The 21,066-nt window shown below is 59.8% G+C and overlaps 4 protein-coding genes across 4 annotated transcripts in view; 2 read left to right on the top strand and 2 right to left on the bottom strand.

The window, feature by feature from the left end:
• Sult2b1 (sulfotransferase family 2B member 1) overlaps nucleotides 1-7,546 on the top strand; it is a 29,494-nt gene extending 21,948 nt beyond the window's left edge. The window contains exons 3-7 of the mRNA XM_027920506.2: nucleotides 381-589; nucleotides 2,254-2,380; nucleotides 2,715-2,809; nucleotides 5,726-5,906; nucleotides 7,323-7,546. Of these exons, the coding sequence (XP_027776307.2) occupies nucleotides 381-589; nucleotides 2,254-2,380; nucleotides 2,715-2,809; nucleotides 5,726-5,906; nucleotides 7,323-7,546 (836 nt within the window). The remainder of the gene's footprint in view (nucleotides 1-380; nucleotides 590-2,253; nucleotides 2,381-2,714; nucleotides 2,810-5,725; nucleotides 5,907-7,322) is intronic.
• A 791-nt stretch (nucleotides 7,547-8,337) lies between these two features.
• Nucleotides 8,338-15,659, bottom strand: Fam83e (family with sequence similarity 83 member E). The gene is made up of 5 exons (XM_027920302.2): nucleotides 15,183-15,659; nucleotides 13,567-13,734; nucleotides 13,109-13,233; nucleotides 10,100-10,532; nucleotides 8,338-8,616 (listed from the first exon to the last, which is right to left on the bottom strand). The coding sequence occupies exons 1-5, from the start codon at nucleotides 15,657-15,659 to the stop codon at nucleotides 8,338-8,340; spliced, it is 1,482 nt and encodes a 493-aa protein (XP_027776103.2).
• Spaca4 (sperm acrosome associated 4) lies at nucleotides 11,665-12,042 on the top strand. The gene has a single exon (XM_027920303.2). It carries the CDS (start codon nucleotides 11,665-11,667, stop codon nucleotides 12,040-12,042), a length of 378 nt encoding a protein of 125 aa, XP_027776104.1.
• Nucleotides 15,660-17,383: 1,724 nt separating the features above from the next.
• On the bottom strand, nucleotides 17,384-21,060 carry Rpl18 (ribosomal protein L18). Its single transcript, XM_027920390.3, has 7 exons — nucleotides 20,952-21,060; nucleotides 19,606-19,692; nucleotides 19,242-19,349; nucleotides 18,722-18,820; nucleotides 18,024-18,147; nucleotides 17,777-17,846; nucleotides 17,384-17,498 (listed from the first exon to the last, which is right to left on the bottom strand). Exons 1-7 carry the CDS (start codon nucleotides 20,952-20,954, stop codon nucleotides 17,423-17,425), a joined length of 567 nt encoding a protein of 188 aa, XP_027776191.1. The 5' UTR covers nucleotides 20,955-21,060; the 3' UTR covers nucleotides 17,384-17,422.
• Nucleotides 21,061-21,066: the final 6 nt, after the last annotated feature.

The raw sequence follows: 21,066 nt of genomic DNA, 5'->3' as shown, positions 1-21,066 counted from the left end.
TGCCATCCCTGGAGTCTCTGTGACCAGCCGGCAGAGAGTTGGTGTTTTGGGGCCAGGCCTGGAAATGGCTGCAGAGGTGGCTGCCACCTACTTGTCCCTGGCCAGACAGTCACATGGCCCCACACAGAGACCAGAAAATACAGCCCCAGCAGGAAAGTGGACCGGGACTGGGCAGCCAGAGGCCATCTGTGCCACATGGCACTGCCCAGCCCCACCACCTGGAACCAGTGGCTTTGATTCTTTTGAGGCCGGGTTTCCTGCTCTGAGGATGAGGCCGCTCAACCCGGCTCTTCCCACGGTGGCAGAGCACTCCGTCGACCTTGTTGCCATGACCCTGACGGTGTCCCACCCCTGACTGCGCTGCCCATCTCCCCCAACAGGCACCACTTGGATGATCGAGATCCTCAGCTTGATCCTGAAGAACGGGGACCCCTCCTGGATCCGCTCGGTGCCCATCTGGGAGCGCGCGCCCTGGTGTGAGACCATCATAAGCGCCTTCACCCTCCAGGACCAGACGAGCCCCCGCCTGCTGAGCTCCCACCTCCCCATCCAGCTCTTTCCCAAGGCCTTCTTCAGCACCAAGGCCAAGGTGGGGGGGCGGATGGGGGGGGCAGGAAGAGGGAGCATGATCAGCAGATCCATTCAGCACCTGTGCGTTGAGCACCTACTGTGTGTGGGGCTCTGACCTGGCACAGTAGTAAACAGACATCGGGAACTCTGACAGAGGGGAGAGCGGGCACAAAGGCCCTGTGGTGAGGGGGGTGTGTCTGGAAACAAGTGGATGAGGGGAAGGGGTGGAGATGAGGGCCCTGAGGATTTAGGAGGGTGGTGATCAGGCCTGGGCTGGCTGGCGCCCCCTGGCTGCCAGGTGGGGGGACACCGTCAGGGCTAGGGCAGAAGCAGGGAGGCAGAGAGGAAGCAGCCCTGTTGGTTCTGGTGCCGGTGGGAGGTGACAACTGGACCAGGGTGGTGGCCTTGAGGTGAAGGAAAGGGACTGGGCTGGAGGTGTGTTTGAGGAGGGAAGGACGAGGCTGTGCTGACAGATGAGTCAAGGTGACAGCTGAGCCGTGATGATACTGCCCCCTGCTGGGCCAGGAGGGAGGTGGGCTGTGCCGGGCGACCCTGGTCCAGGCCTAACCTGGTCTAGGCCGGGACTGCAAGGGGCAAGGAGGTGCACAGATCTGACACGTCTGTGTGGGACCCCTCGGTACCATCCTCCCTCAGCCTCCCTGAGCCTTGGTTCCAGCCCCTGTGCGGCTACCAAACCTGCAGCTGCCGAAGTCCCTTTATATAGAAGGGCATTGCGTTTGCACATGACCTGGGCACTTTAAATCATCCCCCCCACCCCCGCCCCACGTGCAAGGCAAGCGTTATGACAGACAGCCGTCGTCCTACTGTGCAGCTTAGGGAATAACGAGGGAAAAGCCTGCCCACGTCTAGAACCGACAGGCCCTTTCCTGAATGTTATGCGGGCAAAGATCCTTATTAAGTGAGAAACTCCAAGGCCTTCCAGCTTACCTCCTGGACCCGGGGGCAAGTTCCAGATCTTTCTTTGGGCAAAGTGATCCGTCTACTACACAGGGCCAGGTGGGTGTCCCGGCATGCACCCACCTGACATCAGAAGTCACACTGGTCTCCATCTAGGGGACCTGGGATTTCTTTCTTGGCATCCACCCCTGATGCCTGTGTCAGTCCCTGAGCGCTTCTGTGGACTCTAAATAAAATACTAAAAAGGGCCGGGGATGTGGCTCAGAGGTCAAGTGGCCCTGAGTTAATCTCCAGTATCAAAAACAAGAGCAGCAGGTTGTCAGGCTTCAGACGCCAGCCCAGGTGGCTCTGTGCTGGGGCCCCGGGAGCCAGAGGGGGCAGTAAGCAAGGAGGGCAGGGCTCCAGGGGTAGAAAGAGGGTCCAGGGGAGGCTGGAAGGCCAAGGAAGGGGCTGGGGCCCCGCTATGGGAACGGAAAAGGGGGCCAGCTTTGTCTCCTGGTCCATGCCCCCTGCCCTGAGCACCCCCGTCCTGAATCCCGCACCTTCTCTCTCCACCTCTTTTCTCTGAGGCCAAACTGTCCCTCCAGCTGGCCCAGAAACAGCTCCTCCCTGTTCCTGGTTGGAAGGAGCGCTCCCATCTCCTGGGGAGTCTGCCCCGCATCCTTCCTGCCGTAGGGTCACAAGAGGGGCTGGCGGGCAGCAACCTTGGGTCTGGGGTTCTGCCTTTGTGTGACGTCTGTCCCTGTCCTGGCCATCCGCGTGCAGGTGATCTACCTAAGCAGGAACCCCCGGGACGTGGTGGTCTCCTTCTACCATTACTCCAAGATCGCCAGGCAACTGAAGGACCCTGGCACCCCTGACCAGTTCCTGGAGAACTTCCTCAAGGGTGAAGGTGAGCCCTGGTGGAGCAGGGGACCCAGACGGAAGAGGATAAGGAAGAAAGGGACCTTACAGAGTGGGGGGGAGGCCAGGAAGTGAGGCAGGGAGATGGAGGGACGGACAGACAGAGGAGGGACACAGGCAGATGGTCAAGGGCCGCCCATGGTGGGGAGCTGGGGAGGAGTGGGCTAGAGGCAGATGCAGTGAACTTGGCAGATGCAGGAGGGTGTCCACTCTGGCGTTGTGACGGCGGGGGGGGGGGTGGTGTCGCGTCCTGAGGTGGAGTTGGTGCCTTTGGGACCCCAAGCAGCTGCTGCCCACCCTCACCCCTGCCCCTCTGCCCCCAGTGCAGTTCGGCTCCTGGTTCGACCACATTAAGGGCTGGATTCGGATGCAGGGCAGAGAGAACTTCCTGCTCCTCACCTACGAGGAGTTGCAGCGGGTGAGTCCCCACCTCTGCCTCGCCAGCCCTCTACCCTCCCCGCTGTGCCCCAGTGCACCAGGGGATGAGGAACAGAGACCCTGAGCAATTCAGAACAGGGCAGTCAAAGGGAGCCTCTGAGGCAAAGGTGACACCAAGCCAAGGTCTCAAGGAGGAGAGAGAGACAGAGAGCCTTGGAGACATGGAGGAGGAATAGTGTCCCAGGCAGGGGAATAGCCAGTGCAAAGGCCCTGAGGTTGCTTCTTTTCCTTGAAGGGTTCTTAGGAAAACAAAGAGTCTGGGCACAGTGGCTCACACCTGTAACCCCAGCGGTTCCGGAGGCCGAGGCAGGAGTATCTCGAGTTTAAAACCAGCCTCAGCAACATCAAGGCCCTAAGCAACTCAGGGAGACCCAGTCTCTAAATAAAATACAAAAAAGGGCTGGGGATGTGACTCAGTGGTTGAGTGCCCCTGGGTTCAATCCCCAGTATCTGCCCCTGCACCCCCCACCAAAAAAAAAAAAAAAAAAGAACAGGAGAGCAAGAGATCCCTGCAGAGGACAAAGGAAAATAGGAAAAGAGAGGGTGGAAGGTGGAGCCGCCGGGAGGACTGCACCTCGTCTCTGAGCTGGGGGGAGAGGGCGAATGCGATCAAGGGGAGTTGTGTGGAGCCTGAGGACCGGCAGAGGACACAGTGGAGGAACAGCCTGGGGGACACACTGGGATCCCAGCTGGACCCCTCCGAGGGCCCTGGGGCAGGCACAGGTCAAGGGGCGCCTTGCCTGGTGCACTCAGGGGTGGCTCCCAGGGGCCAGGCAGGGTGGTGGCTATGGCTCTGGCCAGCTATCAGACAGATGCTGGGCTTCCAGAACAATCCACAGCCAACAAGCCCAAGCCCAACCATTCAAGGTTCCTGTTTTCTTTTTTTTTCTCTGACACTGGGGACGGAACCCGGGGTGCTCTACCACTGAGCCACATCCCCGTCCCTTTTTCAAATTATTTTATTCTTAGAATGGGTCTCCCTACGTTGCTGAGGCTGGCTTTGAACTCGCCATCCTCCTGCCTCGGCCTCCTGAGCCTCCGGCCTGTTCCGCTCCGGGTCCCTGCCCCAGCCTGCGCTTTCCCGGGTGCAAGCTCCACATGCTCCCGGTGGACTCCTTCCTGCTGCGCTCTTTGCAGGGGAAGGGTCTGGACTCTGGTGTCCCACAAAGTTGAAGGCCCCTTGAAACCCTCAGCTCAGGCTGGAGCTGGGGGCCGGGTGGCGCAGCTCCCTGGCTGCATCCCAGCACCCGAGCCGCAGCAGCAGCAGGAGCAGAAACGTGCCGGGGCCCAGAAGTCTCACCCTTAAAACGGGGTGAAAAGAATGACTCACAGCTAGGGCCCCGGGGATTCCGGCACCGGGGCACTGTGACCACCGATCAGGTCCAGCCTCGTGAGCACCGCGTGGACAGCGGTGGAGAGGGCAGACCTGACCCGGAAACAGAGCGAATGTCTGCCACTTGGTGCTGAATCCCAAGGTGACGGCACTTAATCCCCCACAGCAGGGACCGGCCAGGCTACCTGCCTCTGATGCAGCTTCCCGTGGTTGCCCCACGCGGCCATCCCCCTCCTCTCCGGGGAGCAAACGGGGAGTTAAGAACTTGAGAGAGCTCACCGAGGCGCACAGCCCTCCCCCAGGCTCCCTCCGTAATTTCTTTTTTCCATCCGGGTAAATGTCTTTTGATGGAACAGGGGAGGGTGGAAGATGCGGCCACTGTGAGGAGGTTCCCTTGTCCCCGGGTGGGTGGACCTTTTCCATCAAGCTTTGTTCTCCAAACCAAAAGTAGGCCAGAGAGCCTAGCAGAACTTCTGGGCCACCCCAAGGCGGAGGCTGAGCCCACAGGTTGGCACTCCTGGGACACAGCAGTGGTTCAAGCAGACAGGGGGATGGAGGGTCAGAAAGAGAGGTGACCTGGAAGAGCAGGGCAGTCCAGCTGGAGGCAGGCCGCGCAGGGCGCTGAGTATCACAGAAGGCAGTGGGGCAGAGGGGCCTGTGAGCTTCAGACCTGAGTCTGAGCTTCTCCCTGGCTGTGTGGCCTTAGACAAGTGTCTTCCCTTCTCTGAGCCTTCATTTACTAACCAGATGATACTTGCAAAGCTGATAACAGGATCAGAAAATGCACATGAGGGGTTTGGACCAGAGCTTGGTGTATACTAGGTGCTCATTCTGCAGTGATTTCAATGATCACTGTCCCAAGGAAGGTGATATTCAGAATGCATCAATGACAGAGGACATTCTGACAGCCCAGTGCCAGGTCTGGAGGGAGGAAAGTATAGGAGGGAAAGTTCTGGAAGGACAGGGTGGGAGGCCTTGGGAGGAGCTGAGACCAGGCCACTTTGTCCTGGAAGGGCAGGCCTGGGGATCAGGACCCTGTCCTGGGGCACTGGGGAGCCGTGGGAAAGCTGGGAGGAGAGGGGCAGCAGTGTATGTGGAATGGGGACGAGGCTGGGGGCAGGGAGGCCGGGGAGGAGGCTGGGGCAGGACGGCAGAGGCAGAGGGCAGGAGGGACAGGCTGATGACAGGGGTGTAGGGTGAGGGGGACGGCGGGGTGTGGCCAGGCCTGGGAGTCTAGCCCTGTGGCTGGGACACGGAGGGCGCTCCCAAGGGGGGCCCAGAGGAGCTGACCAGGAGCTGCCTGCTTCTGACCCCAGGGAGGATGGGCTCCAAAAGGCCCTGAGCTGACTTCTGACCCGCTGTGACCTCAGGTGCACCCAGCCCCCATTCAGAACCTTCCAAACTGCGAGGCCCAACCCCTTGGCCTCGCCTTGGACAGAGGTGGGAAAATAGGCAGGGACAGGAGGCACCCGGCCACTCAGGGCCAGGACCTGGCATCCAGCCCCCTGGATGCGGCGCCCTCCCACTGCTGACCCCTCCCCACCCACTCTCCGCCGCTCCCAGGACCTCCAAGGCTCCGTACAGCGCATCTGTGAGTTCCTGGGCCGGCCGCTGGACGAGGAGGCCCTGAGCTCTGTGGTGGCACACTCGACCTTCGGTGCCATGAAGGCCAATTCCATGTCCAACTACACGCTGCTGCCCACCAGCCTGCTGGACCACCGCCAAGGGGCCTTCCTCCGGAAAGGTGAGGGAGCTCTGGGCTCCGGGATTCAGGCCCCACCAGGCCACCAGATCGCTGTGTGATTTGGGCCAGTTCCTTAGCCTCTCTGGGCCTCAGTTTTCCCAGCTGGAGTGTAGGGGTGAACAGGGTCACTAAGAACCCAGGATTGACTTTGCTCACAGAGCTCAGTATAGAGCCTGGCACACGAGTCTCTGCTCTGAGTCTCTCTCTCCTCTCCAGGGAACAGGACCCCATGGGCACCGATCCAGGCTGCCAACCAGGCCAAGGCCCCACAAATCCTCCTTGGCATTAAGAAGAAATACCCCAGTGTCGGATTACAGAGCAGGGGTAGAAGCAGTTAGTCCTGCTCTAACCAACTGACACAGGCCACAAACAGCACACACCTGTTCTCAGCTTACACCTCTGGGGGTCAGAGATCCAAAATCAGTCTGCCTGGGTAACATCAGGCCAAAAGGACCAGAAATCTTCTGAAGACTTCACAGGAGAATCTTTTTGGTTTCTCACTAACCTACATTCCCAGCATCTGGCCTCCTCCTGCATCTTCAAAGCCAGCAGCCGAGCACCCTCGGTCCTCCAGCCTCCCTCATTTAAGGTTCCTTGTGCTGTACACCCCGTGATTCCAATGGCTGGTGCTAGAGGATTGTAAATTTGAGGCCAGCCTCAGCAATTTAGTGAGGCTCTAAGCAATTTATAGAGATCTTGCTTCAAAATTTAAAAATAGAGGGCTGGGGCTGTAGCTTTCGGGTAAAGTGCCCCTGGGTTCAATTCCCAGTACAAGGGGGAAAAGAAAGCATTCCTTGTGGTGACATTGGGCTCACCCAGATAATCTAGAACCATCTCCCGACTCAAGACCCTTCATCACATCTTCCAAGTTCCCTTTGACATGCAGAGTTACATATCCACAGATCCAAGTTGGGTTGGAGGCACCTGGGGGCCCGGCTAGGGCCGGATAGGGCCTCTCTACAAGCTACTGTGATGGGAATGACATGGGCCCCAGGATTCCAGTGCCCCGCTGATCACCCATGACCACATAGGAAACCGGAGGCTCAGGGGGTGGCGGGGCCCTGGGGCTGCCAGGAGGCCCCAGACACCTGACCGGGTTTCCGCAGGGGAGGGGCCCAGTCATCACCCAGCAACAAGAGTTAGGGACAGGACAGAGGAGGCCACCAGACTGTAAGAGATGTGCTGGACAGAGGCAAAGGGTCAAGGGGCGAAGTGGGGTGCCAGGGGAGGGAGGAGGTGAGGGCTCAGAGCCCTGCAGGTGACAGACCACGTAGGAGTCCCCCATCCTAGGTAAAGGGGGCGACAGGTCGCTGGGGAGGTGGAGGGTGCTGTGAAGGAAGATGCTGGAATGTTAGGGGTGAGGGGAGGACGCCCCAGCGGCTCCTCACCCGCGGTCCCTCCCTCCATCCCCTCCAGGGGTCTGCGGGGACTGGAAGAACCACTTCACGGTGGCGCAGAGCGAGGCTTTCGACCGCGTGTACCGGGAGCAGATGCGCGGAGTGCAGGCCTTTCCCTGGGACGAGGCCCCAGAGGAGAGCAGCCCGGACCCCGAGCCCCAGCCCAAGCCGGAGACTGAGCCCGAGCCTGAGCCCGAGCTGGATCCCAGCCCCGTCCAGGCCTCGGATCCCGCCCACCCGTGACCCCGAATAAACACGTCGCTCCAGCCCGGCTCCTTGATGCGCGCGGGGGCGAGGGCGGCAGGGGGCGCGCGAGGGCGCTGGGGCGGCGGCGGGGGACCCCGCACCTGGCGCCCAGGCTGCGTTCCACCGGGGCCTTGGGTCCCATCTGTCCCGCCAATGGGGTTGGTGACTCAGGAGCCCCGCTCGGAGGCAAAGATGCTACGGAGGCCCGGGCTGTGCACAGCTTCTCCGGGCCGCGCTGCGCTGCGCTCTGGGGCTGGGGACCTGGCTACAGAAATGCAAGTTTGGGGCACGAAGGAGTTTTATTCTGAGCAAAAGTAATGGGGAGCCTAGAGGATCCACCGCTTCGTGCTCCCCGAACGCCCAGCGCCAGCCCAGCCCCCACCGGACCCCTGGGCGGCTGTGAACCCAGGACCTTGCAGCCCCCGACTGTTCCTCTGAGGCTCCTGTCCTAAGCGCCCCGCTCTCTCCTCTCCTCTCCCGCCTCCGCTTACTCACAGCTTCTGGGGGGAGGGAGGGGAAAGCATGGCCTTTTGTCCAGGGACTCCTCAGGCATGTCCCACAGAATTCCATGGGGCTGCTCAGCCAGCCTCTTGGGGAGAGTCCATCCTGGCTGAACGGGTTCTGGGGTCCACAGCAATGGAGGCCTCCTGCGACTTCCCTGACCGGGAGCTGAGGCCTAGGGCCGGCACTGGGCTTCTTCCACTGCCCAGGCCCTGAGGCCAGAGGCCTTGTCTGAGGCACAGCATCAGGCAGGGGTCTCTGAGAGGGCACATTTGTCTGGGCTCCTGTCACGGTCGCCCTCCAAGTCCTGAGCGGGAGGCCCAGTCTGGCTTCGGGAAACCTCTGGATTCCGGGAGCTTGGATGCAGCATCATCACCAAACCTCCTTTGGGTTGGGGACAGATAGCGGAGGTGGCGGCGGGCAGGGATCAGGGGCAGGGGGCCACCCCAGGGCTGGGACCAGGCCAGAGGGCGGGTGTCCACCTCACCCCACGGGCCCCCTCCAGTGCCCCGCTGCCTCATCAGGGCCTTGGCAGGAGTGTCCTTGGAACCCCGGGACTTTTTGAGCTGTGGAAGGAAAAAGAGGAGGTGAGAGGAGGTGAGGGGGAGGAGGCTTCTGGGGCCCAGAGCCAGGGAGGGAGGAGGGGAGGAGAGAGGTGGGGAGAGGTGGAGGGGATGCAGGGGAAGGTTAGATGGGAGGAGAGGGAGGGAGGGAGGAGGAGGAGGAGGAGGAGGAGGAGGAGGAGGAGGAGGAGAGGAAGCAGAGGAGCTGGAGGAAGATGGGGGTGAGGAGAGGAAGGAGAAGAGGGAGGGAGGGAGGTGGGGGGAGATGTCAGGGAAGCAGGTAGGGTGGAGGGGAGGTCTGGCACCCCCAGACCCGAGGGGGCAAGGAGCCACATCCCTCCTGCGGCTTTGCAGGTGGGAGGAACTGGAAGCAGCTGGCAGCTGCCTGGGGAGGGGGGGGACAAATATTTGCTAAGGGAGGTGATGCAGGGTCAGGGTGGCAGGGGACGAGGTGGAGGTGGAGGTGAGAACCTTGCCCCTGCCTAGCCCCCTTCTCCTCCTCCAGCTCCAGGAAGCCGCCAACTGGGAGGAGGGAGCCAGTCCCAGGGGAGAAGCCTCTGGCTCCCACTTACCAGATGGGGAGGCTGAGGCTGGGGTACAGCTCAGAGGGGCTGCGCCATGGGCGTGTCTGCCTGTCTCCCCTACGTGGTGCTGCTCTGACCCCCCCAGCAGCTCACTTTGTGGCTGAGGAGACTGAGACTCAGAGGAAAAAGTCACCTGATCAGGGTCCTCCAGTGAGGTCCAACCGGTTGCTTGGAACCTCATTGTCTGAGCAGCATGAGGAACAAGCCCTTGGGCTCCCATAATCCTCTCCCCCTACAGCCTTGTGACTCTCAAATCCAGGAAGCGGACCATTGAAAGGCCCACTCGGGAGGCAGCCAGGGCTCTGGGCCTTGGTTTCCCCCTCTGTGAAGTGGGTAGATTGAATTTAGCCAGTCTTGTGAAAGTGCTGGGCATGGCGAGGCGAAAAAGCAAGCTGGTTATCTAAAGGATGGTTATTCCAACCTGGGGCGAGTTACTTAATCTGAGCCTCCACTTTCCCCTTGGTAACAATAAGCATGACAGCAGTGTGACCTCCCCGGCCCGGGGTGAGAATGTAATGAAATAAATAAAGCATGATTCCGTTTCACCCAGACTGGGAAGGAGCTCAACTGCTCAGCCACCCCCTAGATGGGAACCCTGGGGTTCAGGGAAGCATGTAGCACCCAAGGCTCATGGGTCTTTTTCTGCCCCCTACTACCCAGAGCTTGCCCCCCAACACATGGAGGAGGCTCATGAAATGGGCCCCGCAGTTGTACATCGAGGCCAGCGGCTCGCTCTTCGTACCTCCCCGGTGCTGGGCGTGCGGTTGGCCCTTGGAAAACACTTCCTGTTCTGGGGTTCAGAGTAGGACCCCGGAACCCAGCCCACCCCTGTGGGTGCTGCCTTCCCCTTCCTGGGCCTCTGCTGTCACCTCTGTCCTCCGGCAGCAGCCACCAGGTCTTACCTCATTGTCACCTTCACTGGAGCCTGACATCTGGGACAGGCGGCTCAGGTCCCACAGGGAGCGGCTGGGCCGAGTCGGGGGGCCACTGCCAGTCCGGGCACGCTGTACGCTTCTTAGGATGTCACTGAGAGCGGGCCCTGGTGGGGCAGGGGACTCCTGCCTGTCCCCCTCAAGGATGCGGCAGGCAGCCAGGCGGTGGGCCAGTGGCCCATTGGGTGGCAGCCATGACACAGGGGCTACAGGGCAGCGGTGAGCCACACGGTGTGGGCTGCGGGCCAGCTGCCCGTCTCCCGGGACGCCCTGGGCGGGCATGGATGGGAGTGGCCACGAGGCTGCATACAGTGTCCGGAACTCACGGCTGAAAGCGTCGACGATCTCTCCGGTCATCAGAGTCACCAGACCGCGGTGCAGGCGGGCGTCACTCCACGTGAAGCTGGGGGACCAGAATCAGGGGTCAGGTCTCTGTGAAGCCTGGTTCCCATCGCCAGTCCCCTCCCGGGTCCCAAGGCAGGTGGGGTGACCTCAGACAGGTCCTGGCCTCTAGCACCTCAGTTTCCCCCTCTGTAGAAGGGGGACCACAGAGGTACACGACCCGAGGGACAGATGTGAGGACCACATGAGCCAAGACACTGTCCTTTGGAGTCAGAGTGGAGCTCAAACCTGGGCTCTGCCCGGCCCCAGCCAGGAGCGTTTCAGCTGGAAAGAGTCGGGGTGAGTTTCCCGGCACCCACAGCCTGTTTTAAACTCAGCTGCTTCCCAGAAAGAGTGCATTCATTAAGCACTTGCTGTTTGCCGGGCCCTGGGTCTCCTGCCCCCTGCCTGCCTTAGCTCCTTCCTCTGTAACATGAAGCCCAAGCACAGGCAGACTCCAGGGAGGACATGGGTTCCTGTCCCTGCCTGTGGCCAGTGCGGAGAGCCTGAGAGCTGTGGTGGTGGTGGGTGCTCTTGTCCCCTGTCCCTGCGGGGTGTGCTCGTAAATTCTCGGCTGCAGTCTTGGCGCCGCACATGCCGGGCAGACTCCTCCTGTCTCCCAGCCTCCTTGGAATGAAGCGAGACCCGGGCTCCAACCCCGGCTCAGGGACTCCTGGGTGTGTCACTTTGCCCACCTGGAAGTGGGGTTGCCGCGGGAGATGTGAAGTCAGACCCTCGGGGGGCGCAGCACACACAGTGGACGAGCCGTGGCCAGCATCGTCCTTACCTTGGCCAGGTGACTGTCCTCGCTCCATTGAAGGTCAGCAGGTTGGGCCACCTTGCACATTGTGCCACCTGCCCCCACCTATGACCTCACCCCAGAGCGGTCAGTGGGAACCCTGAGGGGTCTGTGAGGTCACCGCATTCCACTTCACAAAGACTTGTCGGGCCCTGGCGCTGGCCTGTCTCCGCCCCGAGGCCTCAAGAGCTTCCTGAGAGGGACACAGAGCATTGGGACCTGACGCTCCCAGTGGCCAGGACAAGGAGCAGAGGTCCTGTGGGTAGGAGTCCCAGGAGGTCATTCATTCAGCAATTCCCGGACGCCCAGGAAGCCCCCGGCCTGGCTTGGGCGCCGTCCCCGCCGCCAGGCCGCCATGGTCCTCGGCTGGCTGCTGCTTCTGATGATGGCTCTGCCGCCGGGCACCACGGGGGCCAAGGACTGCATCTTCTGTGAGCTGACCGACTCCACCAAGTGCCCTGGCACCCACATGCGCTGCGGGGATGACGAGGACTGCTTCACAGGCCACGGGGTGGCGCAGGGCGTGGGCCCCGTCATCAACAAGGGCTGCGTGCACTCCACCAGCTGCGGCCAGGAGGAGCCGGTCAGCTACATGGGCCTCACCTACAGCCTCACCACCACCTGCTGCTACGGCCACCTGTGCAACGCCAGCCCCGGCCACACAGGCAGCTCGACGGTGGGGGCCGCAGCGGGCCTGCTGGTGGGCTTGCTGCTTCTGCAACATTTGCCGTAGCCCTCTGGGAGGGCAGGGCCCGGGACCGGTCTCCCAGATGCCCCACCTTTCCCCCTTTCCCCCATTAAATGGCCAGAGGCCCTCGACAACCGCTTGTGGCCCCGGCTCCATCCATTCTAGGGCTGTCCCCCCGCAGCCCAGGGCCGGGAGAAGCACCCGGGGCCTGACTCGGTGGTGCCGGCCGGTGGTCTGTGAGCTTGACTGCACGACTGTATTTCATCGGTTCTAAGATGTGTGTATTAATAAATGACAGCTGACACTGATGGAGAATTCCTTCTGTTACGTGCCAGGCACCGTTCTTAAAGCGTGTGTCCCGAGGAGCAGCAGCAGTCACACCTGGGAAACTGCCAGAAAGGCACAGCGGGGCCCCGTCCCAGGCCGGTGAAGGGGGTGGGCAGGAAGCTGTGTTTCAAGTCCTCCGAGTGACTCTGGTGCACATCAGGCTGAAAACCCCTGTCCTGCACCATGATCCTCAGCCGGCCATTTCTATGCCCCCAGGGCATGTGGCACTTTCTGGAGAAGTTTTTGGTTGTTATAACTGGTGTGTGTGTGGGGGGGTGGCGACCAACACCCGCTAGGTCCAGGCGGGGGACACAGCACATCACCCTCTAGTGCACCTGGCAGACACCCCCATAACAAAGATGCAGCCTAAAATGTGAGTGGTGTCTCTATCGAGAAATCTTGTTCTAAAGGCACTGACCATTTCATCTCATTCTGGAGAGAGGGGGGAAATGAGGCACAGAGAGGTGAATCAAATTGCCCAACATTGCACAGCTAGTACTAAACAGAGTTAAGACTTGAATCCAGGTCATCTAGCTCCAGGGTCCATGTCCCAGTTTTCCAGATTAGGAACTACAAGGCCAAAGAAAGACTTCCCCAAGGCTACTAACGAGGCCAGCAGCAGGGCCAGAACCAGTACTCAAGCAGGTCTGGCTCCAACCCCGCGAGCTCACACCTCCTCTTCTGGGAAGGGTGTTTGGGCCCATTTTACAGATGAGCATAGAGAGACCCAGGAAGGGGAAGTCATCTGAAGGAGAGCTGGGTACAGGACGCTGAGAAGCCGTACCTGTAGGATCCTGAGATGACCCTGTCACCGTCGAGGAGCACGAACTTCTCTCGCACGTTGCCGCTCACCTGCCGTCGACAGCGGCTCTGGAAAGTGCAGCCCCGCACGATGCGGACGTCCAGGTTCTGTGGGGTCGGGGGGATGCCCTTGCTCAGGCCCACTCCACGGGCTGGGGTCTCTCAAGGCTGTTTCTACCTGGGTGGCCCGTGACCCATAGAAGCTGCTCAAATGTCCCCAGAGCCACTAGTATAGAGCTTCAGGAGTTGCTTGGGGATACCCCTCCATGGCCCAGGACCCCCCAGGAATGTCACCTCCACTGTCCCTAGTGTCTTGGGCACTAGATCTCGGGAGATCCTCAGCTGGCATCTATCTCAGGGACCCAGGACCCCGTGGAGAAGTCTGTGCTGCCCCAGAGCCGCGGAACGGGGCTGCCCAGGTCCCTCTGGCCCAGCCCCTACCTCCGTGGCCCAGGGGTTCACCCCCAGCTGCTGGGCCAGCACCAGGAAGGCAGGCAGCTGCTGGCGGTCCAGGAGCAGGTAGACGGGCACCCAGCGGCGCAAAGCGGCGTCGACCAAGTCCGAGAGCAGGTCTGGGTCAGTGAGGACATCCATGACCACGGCCACCAGCTGGGCACAGGGAGAGGCGATGCGGACGTGTGGGTGGAGTCTGGGATTTGGGGGCCGCTCAGGGTAGGGGCTGACATCAGGGGACTAGGGGGTAAGATGCTCGGGAGGCTGGGGTTAAGGGCCTGGACTACCTGGGATACTCAAGGGGCTGAAAGGGAGTCCTCTGGACAAGAACAAGAAACAGGCAGGCCTTCCTAAGAGCCCAGCCCCGATGGTCTAGAAAACGTCCATCAAAAATCACAAGTCGCTGGGTAGCACGCACCTGTGACTCAGGGGGCTGAGGCTGGAGGATGGCAAGTTCAAGGCCAGTCTCAGCAAAAGGAAGGCACTAAGCACCTCCGTGAGACCTTGTCTCTAAAATACAAATAGGGCTGGGGCTGGGGCTCAGTGGCCAAGTGCTCCTGAGTTCAATCCCCGGTACCCACCCCCTCAAAAAAAAAGAAAAGAAAAAGATCCTGACTCAAAATAAAAATAAAAAAGGCTGGGAGTTGAACCAGGTGTGGTGGTGCGTGCCTGTATTCCCACTGGCTCGGGAGGCTGGGGCAGGAGAACCAGGAGTTCAAAGCCAGCCTCAGCAATGTAGCAAGGCCCTAAGCAACTCAGCGACACCCTGTCTCTAAATATAAAAAGGGCTGGGGATGTGGCTCAGTGGTAAAGCACCCCTGGGTTCAATCCCCAGTACCGCTGAGAAAAAGAAATGAAAATACATGTCTACAACCATGAACAGCCCTTGAACTGTGGCACTATGGTGCCCAAATGTCCACTGGGTCAGTGGCCGGGCGCCCTTGGAGGGCACCGTGGGTAACTGGGCTCTGGGTCCTCTGGAATGGCCTGGGTGCTGAGGGCAGGAGGGCTGACTTGCTGGGCCACTAAGGTGTGCTTTGGGAACCCCAGCATGCTGATGACCGGATCTTAAGACAGAACAAGGTAGTGGTGACAAACCCTGATTCGCCAGTCAGGTGGCCTGGGTTCAAGTCCCCACTCAGCCACTGACAGGCCCATGCCTGTTTCCCCATCTCTTCAATGGTCATAATGGTCCCCACCTCAGAGGAAGACCATGCACGTTAAAAAGCATCCTCCAGCCTCAGCCTCCTGAGTCACTCTGAGACTGCCTCCGAGGAATGGGCTTTCTGGGGCTGCAGGGGAGATGCTGGGCCTTCCCAGGGGCTGGGGATGGGAGATAGAATGCACGACTGGGATGGAGGGACAGTCATAATTTGGTTTGAGGCTCATGGATGTCTAAAGGGAAAGAGCAGGGACCCCCCACCCCCCGCTGCTGCCCACATTAGATCTCTGTCATAAGGATGAGGCCCACGGTGGGCCTCCTGGGCTCTAGGGATGGGGTCCTGGGGATGTAGACATGCGAGTCCTGCCAGGGCCCAATCCTGCAAATGGCATGTGAAGGTGTCCAGGTCTGAGGAACGGCCCCAGGCTCCTGGGGTTCTCACCTTGTGGGCAGCTTGGATTTCCTGGCGCACCAGCTCCTTGAGAGGTGGGTGGCCCTCGCCAGGTGGCTGTGTGTACAGCTGTGCTCGGGTGATGCCCTTCCAGGAAGTGTCCTCTGGCCAGCCAAGTCGCAGCAGGGGCGCTGGTTCCTCTGACTGCCCAGGCCAGTAGGTCAGACTGCCCGCGTCCTCTTCGGTGGTGGTGGTGGCTCTTTCTGCTGCCCCGCCGGGCTCTTGCCTGGCTACTGTCCAGTCTTCAGCAGCCGCAGCCAAGCCCTGGACCTCGTCCCCGCTCAGGAAGGGCCGCAGCCCCTCCTGTTGTACACAGGCCTGGAAGGCCTCTGCCCCCTTGCTCAGCAGGGCTTCCAGCGCCAGCCGCTGGCCCTCAGAATACAAGAAGCCGGGGCTGGCCTCGCCCAGGGACCTCACCCCGGCCCCTAGTTCCACTTCTTCCAGTGCTGCCAGCTGGGAGGCTGCCATGGGGCCAGGTGGGTGGGACGAGCGTGAGTGTCTGGCTCCCCGAGGGTCTGGCCGTCTTTGGAGGATTGACCATCTGGGGTCTCCTGACAGACTATGAGGGCATCTGAGGCCTCCAGGGCAGCCCCGCAAACGTCTACAGCTCCCTGCGCTGTCACTGGCTCACAGTCCCCACAATTGGACTGTCCAGTGAACGACTCAGGCTGTGAGAACTACCTGCCAACACTGTGCCCCTGTGGTCTTCTCTGACCTCCAACCAGCTGCTAACAGTCTGGATGGCCCCCTGGCATCAGCTAGCCTCTCTGCTGGACCACACGACCTCCAGCCTGCCAGCCACAAGATGTCTCAACCTTGTCAGACTGACCACCCAGCTGCCCTGGTTGAAGGTCTGCCTAACTGCCTGACCATTTCCAGGAAACAGGTTGTCCGCCTGTGCCTGACCACCCAATCTCACTAACCAATGGCACAGTGCGTTGCAAGTGTGAATCTGGCCAAGAGCATGTCTAGCTGACCACCTGGCTGCTGGACAGACACCGGTAGCTTGACTGGCAATACCTGTCAGTTGGTGGAGCTCCCAGCTGTCCCCAGCCCAGTCTCTCTGCCTGGACGAGCCTCTCTGGTCCATCAGTCGGCTGGCTCCCCAGTCCTCACTGGCTAACCATCCTGGAAGCCTCCCAGCCCTGGAGAAATGTGCCTCAGCCCCAAGCCGAGGCACCGCCCCTTCCCCTGGGGAACTGGCCAATCTCTTCCCTACAATGGGGGACACCCTGCTTCCTGGACCCTCATACCCCAGCCCCTGAGGCTGCTGCAGTTAGGGCTGAGACACTCTGAAACCTGCCCATGATCTTGACAACCCACCTATGAAAGCAGACGAGCCAGACGTGGCTTCTCAGGCTGGCTGCCGCCGCCTGTGCCTTGGCCCCAGAGCCACCCTCTCCTTCCTGATGCGGAGACAAGACCTACCCAAACTGACCCCTGCGTGGACTTCTGCCTCAGTCTGACCAGCTGACCACTCACTTCTTCCTGGACAGGGACCAAGCTCTATCCTGTCTCCCTCCCCAATTCTCTCAGTGATTCTACAAACCAGCTGCCCCACCTTTCAGTCCCTGGGACTGCTTTTCTTTAGACCACCGCAAGGGCTCCTGCAGAGGATGAGTAAAGCTGGCCTTCTTCAACCGAGCCTCTACCCCCTTCTTCTTGCCTTCTCAGAGAGCCAGTATCAGGGCTGCAGACCTCCTTTTCACTCCTGTTCTTCCGGGGCCTTTGTCAGGCTTTAACCTGGGACCTGGGAACCCAGCCCCTTGTGTAAACACAGGGAGGGACCACACAGGGGCACTTGGCAGCGACTGGCCAGCTGCCACTCAGGCTTCCGGTTACCAGGAGAGAGGGCAACACCTCACCAGCTCCCAACCCCCACACCACAGCCCCACCCCCTAGTGCCAGGGAGATCCTAGGAGAGGCGGCATGGCTAATTCTAGGAGGAAACAGGAAAACAAGACACCTCGGAAGGAGGGGGTGCTGATTCCAGTGGGTAGAAGGTCCAACTGGCCCAGTAAGGTAGCTCTGCGCATGTGCCAGGAAGGCCGGGGACACCTCCCTAGAGCAGAGAGGAAGGGCTCCTCCTGGAGGCTGGTCTTCTTGGAGGACCCAGCGTCAAGTCCCCAGACCAGATGCATTCCCACCACAGGTGCCCACGGCTGGTCCCCATTAATAACACAAGAAGACCATCAAATTCAAAGCCTCTTTTATTAACAGTAAATCTGGAGTTAGTTTTTGTACCCACGGCTGGCCCTGCGACCTCTGGCACGCTCGAATTTCCTGCCCTTGGAGCGGACATAGGGTCTGTGGAAAGAAGAGACAGGGTCAGGTGAAACCTCCCACTGTGCTGGGGACTCGGCAGCACAGGGAGCCAAGAGGAAGAGCCTGCACCAGGACCTCAGGGTCCCAGCCTGAGCCCCACAGCGAGGGTGTGAAATGTAAGCCCCAGCTCCCCAGAAGATGCCCCCACTGAGGCCCGAGTCCTGGTCAGCCTGCACTTAACCCAGGGAACTGCGGGCCGAGCAAAGGGAGGGCAGCTAAAAGGCAGCGAAGCCAGACCTGCCGGGGACCCTGATACTCACTTGGTGTGGCTGTGTGGGGTCCCAGGAGCCTTGCCAAAATGCCGGTACACCTCTCGGCCCTTGCGAGGACCTGGGGAGAGGAAGAAGGAATCAGGCAGGGACAGGTAAGAGCCACTCTGCCTTTGGCCTGCACAGGGCTTGAAGACCATGAGGTGCAGGCCTGGGCGTGTCTGATCTCCCAGACCCAGGAGGGTGAAGGCCAGTGCACCTCACCAAACCCCGACAGGTGCCAGCAAGCATCACTTACCAGACAGCAGGACTGTGCCACGGCCCTTGGGGGAGTCCAGGGCCAGTTGGTCAAAGGTGAGGATCTTGCCCCCAGCCTTGAGGATGCGGGTACGGGCTCGGCTGGTCACACGCAGTGCGCACACCTGGGGGAAACAGGAGGGAGGGGCTCAAATCTCCTGTAGGGAGACCTAGGGACTGCATCCACTGCTCCGGCACAGCACAAGTGTGGCTGCTGGTACCACCATCAGGAGCTTCCTGGATTGACAGCTGCTTTTTTTTAAAAATGTGGTGCTGGGGATGGAACTCAGTGCCTCACCTGTGCCAGCAAGTGCTCCACCACTGAGCCCCAGCCCCAGGCCTTAATCCTTTACCTCTCAGAACTTCCAGACCACACCTCATGTATTTTGGGGGAATAAGGAAACCGGGGAAAGCATGATTTAAGGATGTGGTATGCAAATGACAAAAGCGGAAAAAAACAAAAAAAAGACTTGAGCACAGGCTCACCCCAGAACCAGCAGCCAGCCGTCTACGGGAGCCTAGAGGGGCTTGCGGAGGACTTCCACCATGAATGACCACTCCATCCAATCCCAAGGCCACCAGGACAGGTGTGGTGCTGGTCCCACCCACAGGAGTGACAGAGGTGGCATTACAACAGAGCAAGAAATCTGGTCAGGTCTGAGAGCAGTTTCCTGAGCCAGAGCCCCAAGCCCCACTCACCTTCAGTTTGGGCACCTCCTGAACACGAACATCATCTGTTATGGTCCCCACGACCACAGCTGTCTTGTTTTCTCGGCCAGGAAGCTTCATCTTCCGGATCTTGAGAGGCATACGAAAAGTTGTTCTGGTGTTTAAATCCCATCCCCCACTCCGGGCATCCCAAGGACCAGGATGGCTGCGTCCTCCAAATGGACTAACCTGCCCATACCTCACCTCCCAACTAGAACAGAAGAAAGTCCAAACAGAGACATCTCACCTGGTGAAGGTGTGTGCTGGGGACGAAACCTAGGACCTGGCATGCTAGGCAAGCATTCTACCACTAAACCCCGACCCCCAGAGATACGTGAAACTTGAAAGCTCAGACAACCCCTCGAAGCCACCACAACCCCTCCCATGGCGAGGTGAAAGTAAGGCTAAGATGCTGGGCCAGCTGGCCACCCACTGCTGGCTGCCTGGACTCAGGGGATGCCAGGCTGCTCCAGCACCCCCTCCAGAGCCAGTCCCTGGCCCAGACACTCACCATCCGGGAGAGGGAGAGAGGTGGCCTGTTGGTGCGACTCATGAACAACCTCTTCAGTACCACTTGGTTGAAGGTAGAATTGGTTCGTCTAGCCAGAAACCTGTACAACTGTAGAGGACCGGGAAGACAGTGAGAATGTGGTGTAGCCAGCAGCACTCCCCACTTTCAAGTGAAGGAACAAACAAACGATTCAGGGTAAAAAGGCTGCAGGACTCCCCGACCCTCAAGATTCTAGACTGCCCCAGAACTCAAATTTCCAGATTGGGGAGAGACAGGTCCAGGCAAGGGCGACTCCCCCACCCCACCCCTTCCTGGCCAGGGACACAGAACGCCCCCTCCCCAAGGATCTCAGGCCCAACCTCACCTTGACCAACAGCCTTAGGTAGATGTCCTGGCTCTTGGGCTCCTTGCGCCGAACCTTTCGGTCCTTGTTGTGGCGTATGTCGACTCCCTGGAGGGGTAAGGGGAAGCCATGGTTCCAGTTCTGAATCTGATCCACTACTCACTTCATAGACAGCCTCAGTTGTTACTTATTTCCCAGACTGAGCAGGGACCCAGGCTCTGGGGACAAGAGCTCAAATCCATGTCAGTTCTGAGCCCTCTCTGTAAGGTGGGCATCATCTGAATGAAGACCACAGAACCTCTAAGGATCTTAGTACAGTAGCCATCCAAAATTTTAAAAGTCTTTACAAGCTGTATCTTTGGAAGGACATAATATATGCCTGTAATCCCAGCTGAGACAGCAGATTGGCAATTTTGAGGCCAGCATGGGCAACAGAGAGACACTGAAAATAAAAAGGGTGGGGAATGTAGCTCAGTGGCAGAGAGCCCCTGGGTTCTCCAGTATACCCGCCCCCCCAAAGCAAAACAAAAACCGAACAATGGACTCCCTTACCAGGAGGATAATCAAAAATAAGCCAATGGCAAGCTCTAAGTAATAACAGCGGTGAACCTTTACTTCATAGATAATAGGGACCGCAAAAGCAGTTATCTCCCTCTAACAACTCTCTGAAGTACTTTACTCCCACTTTAGACCTAAGAATCTAGGGAAAGCCCAAATTTCCCAATGCATCCCTACCTGCCCTTCTCGGACTGTGTGATCGTTAGTAACTAAGCATCAGCACTTCCTCTGTGCACGACCCCGTGATGTGCACGGCCAGTGACTAGTGACTGACTTCTTCCCAACTCCCTCATCTCCAACACAACACTACTATGTTCCCAAAGAAAAAAGAAAAGACACTGGGGTGCAGGCCGGAAAGCACGAGCACAAGGTGGGTAGAGGACTGAGACTCAATCCGAGGCCCGTCCGGACCCCAGTCCCACGCATGAGATTCTCGACTGCCCCAGAACCCAAGTTTCCAGACTGGGGAGTGACAGGTCCAGGCAAGGGCGGCAAAGGCAAGCGGTTAAAAGTGGCTACGACGCAGCTACCTAGGCCCGATTCCTGGCTCGGCCATTCCCTGGCTTGGGGCGTCGGTCCCCCGCTCAGCCGCCCAGCACCTCATTTTGATCATCACTGCAATGGGGGCAGTAACACAGGACCACGGGACTTTCAACCCATTCCCGGTCTCCAGGACATCAGAACAGCCCTCCCGCCTCAAAAGTTGCCTCCTTCGGGCACCCACGGCACCCCTCCCGCAAGCCCCCACCCCAAGACCGCCGAGGATGGCAGCGGATAGGCAGGCCTTGGACGTCGCAAGGCTCACTCACCATGATGGCGCCTAGAGCTCGGCCTAGTCCGGAAAGAGAGAGGAACGCCGAGGTGGGCGGGGAAAGCCTCCAGCGCGCAGCGTCCTGGTGGCGTCACACGGGAGCGACACGACGC

Source organism: Marmota flaviventris, chromosome 18 (genome assembly GCF_047511675.1).
Source record: "Marmota flaviventris isolate mMarFla1 chromosome 18, mMarFla1.hap1, whole genome shotgun sequence".
Taxonomy (NCBI): Eukaryota; Metazoa; Chordata; class Mammalia; order Rodentia; family Sciuridae; genus Marmota; species Marmota flaviventris.
This window is presented reverse-complemented; position numbering and strand designations above follow the sequence as displayed.

Coding starts and splice junctions, on each gene's coding strand:
- Spaca4 (XM_027920303.2), top strand. CDS start 11,665: ATGGTCCTCGGCTGGCTGCTGCTTCTGATGATGGCTCTGCCGCCGGGC.
- Fam83e (XM_027920302.2), bottom strand. CDS start 15,659: ATGGCAGCCTCCCAGCTGGCAGCACTGGAAGAAGTGGAACTAGGGGCC. Junction 13,234..13,566: donor TGAACCCCTGGGCCACGGAG/GTAGGGGCTGGG, acceptor CCGACCCCACAG/AACCTGGACGTCCGCATCGT. Junction 8,617..10,099: donor CCAGTGAAGGTGACAATGAG/GTAAGACCTGGT, acceptor TTCCTTCCACAG/CTCAAAAAGTCCCGGGGTTC.
- Rpl18 (XM_027920390.3), bottom strand. Junction 17,847..18,023: donor TGGCACAGTCCTGCTGTCTG/GTAAGTGATGCT, acceptor TCCTCTCCCCAG/GTCCTCGCAAGGGCCGAGAG. Junction 17,499..17,776: donor ACCCCACACAGCCACACCAA/GTGAGTATCAGG, acceptor TTCTTTCCACAG/ACCCTATGTCCGCTCCAAGG.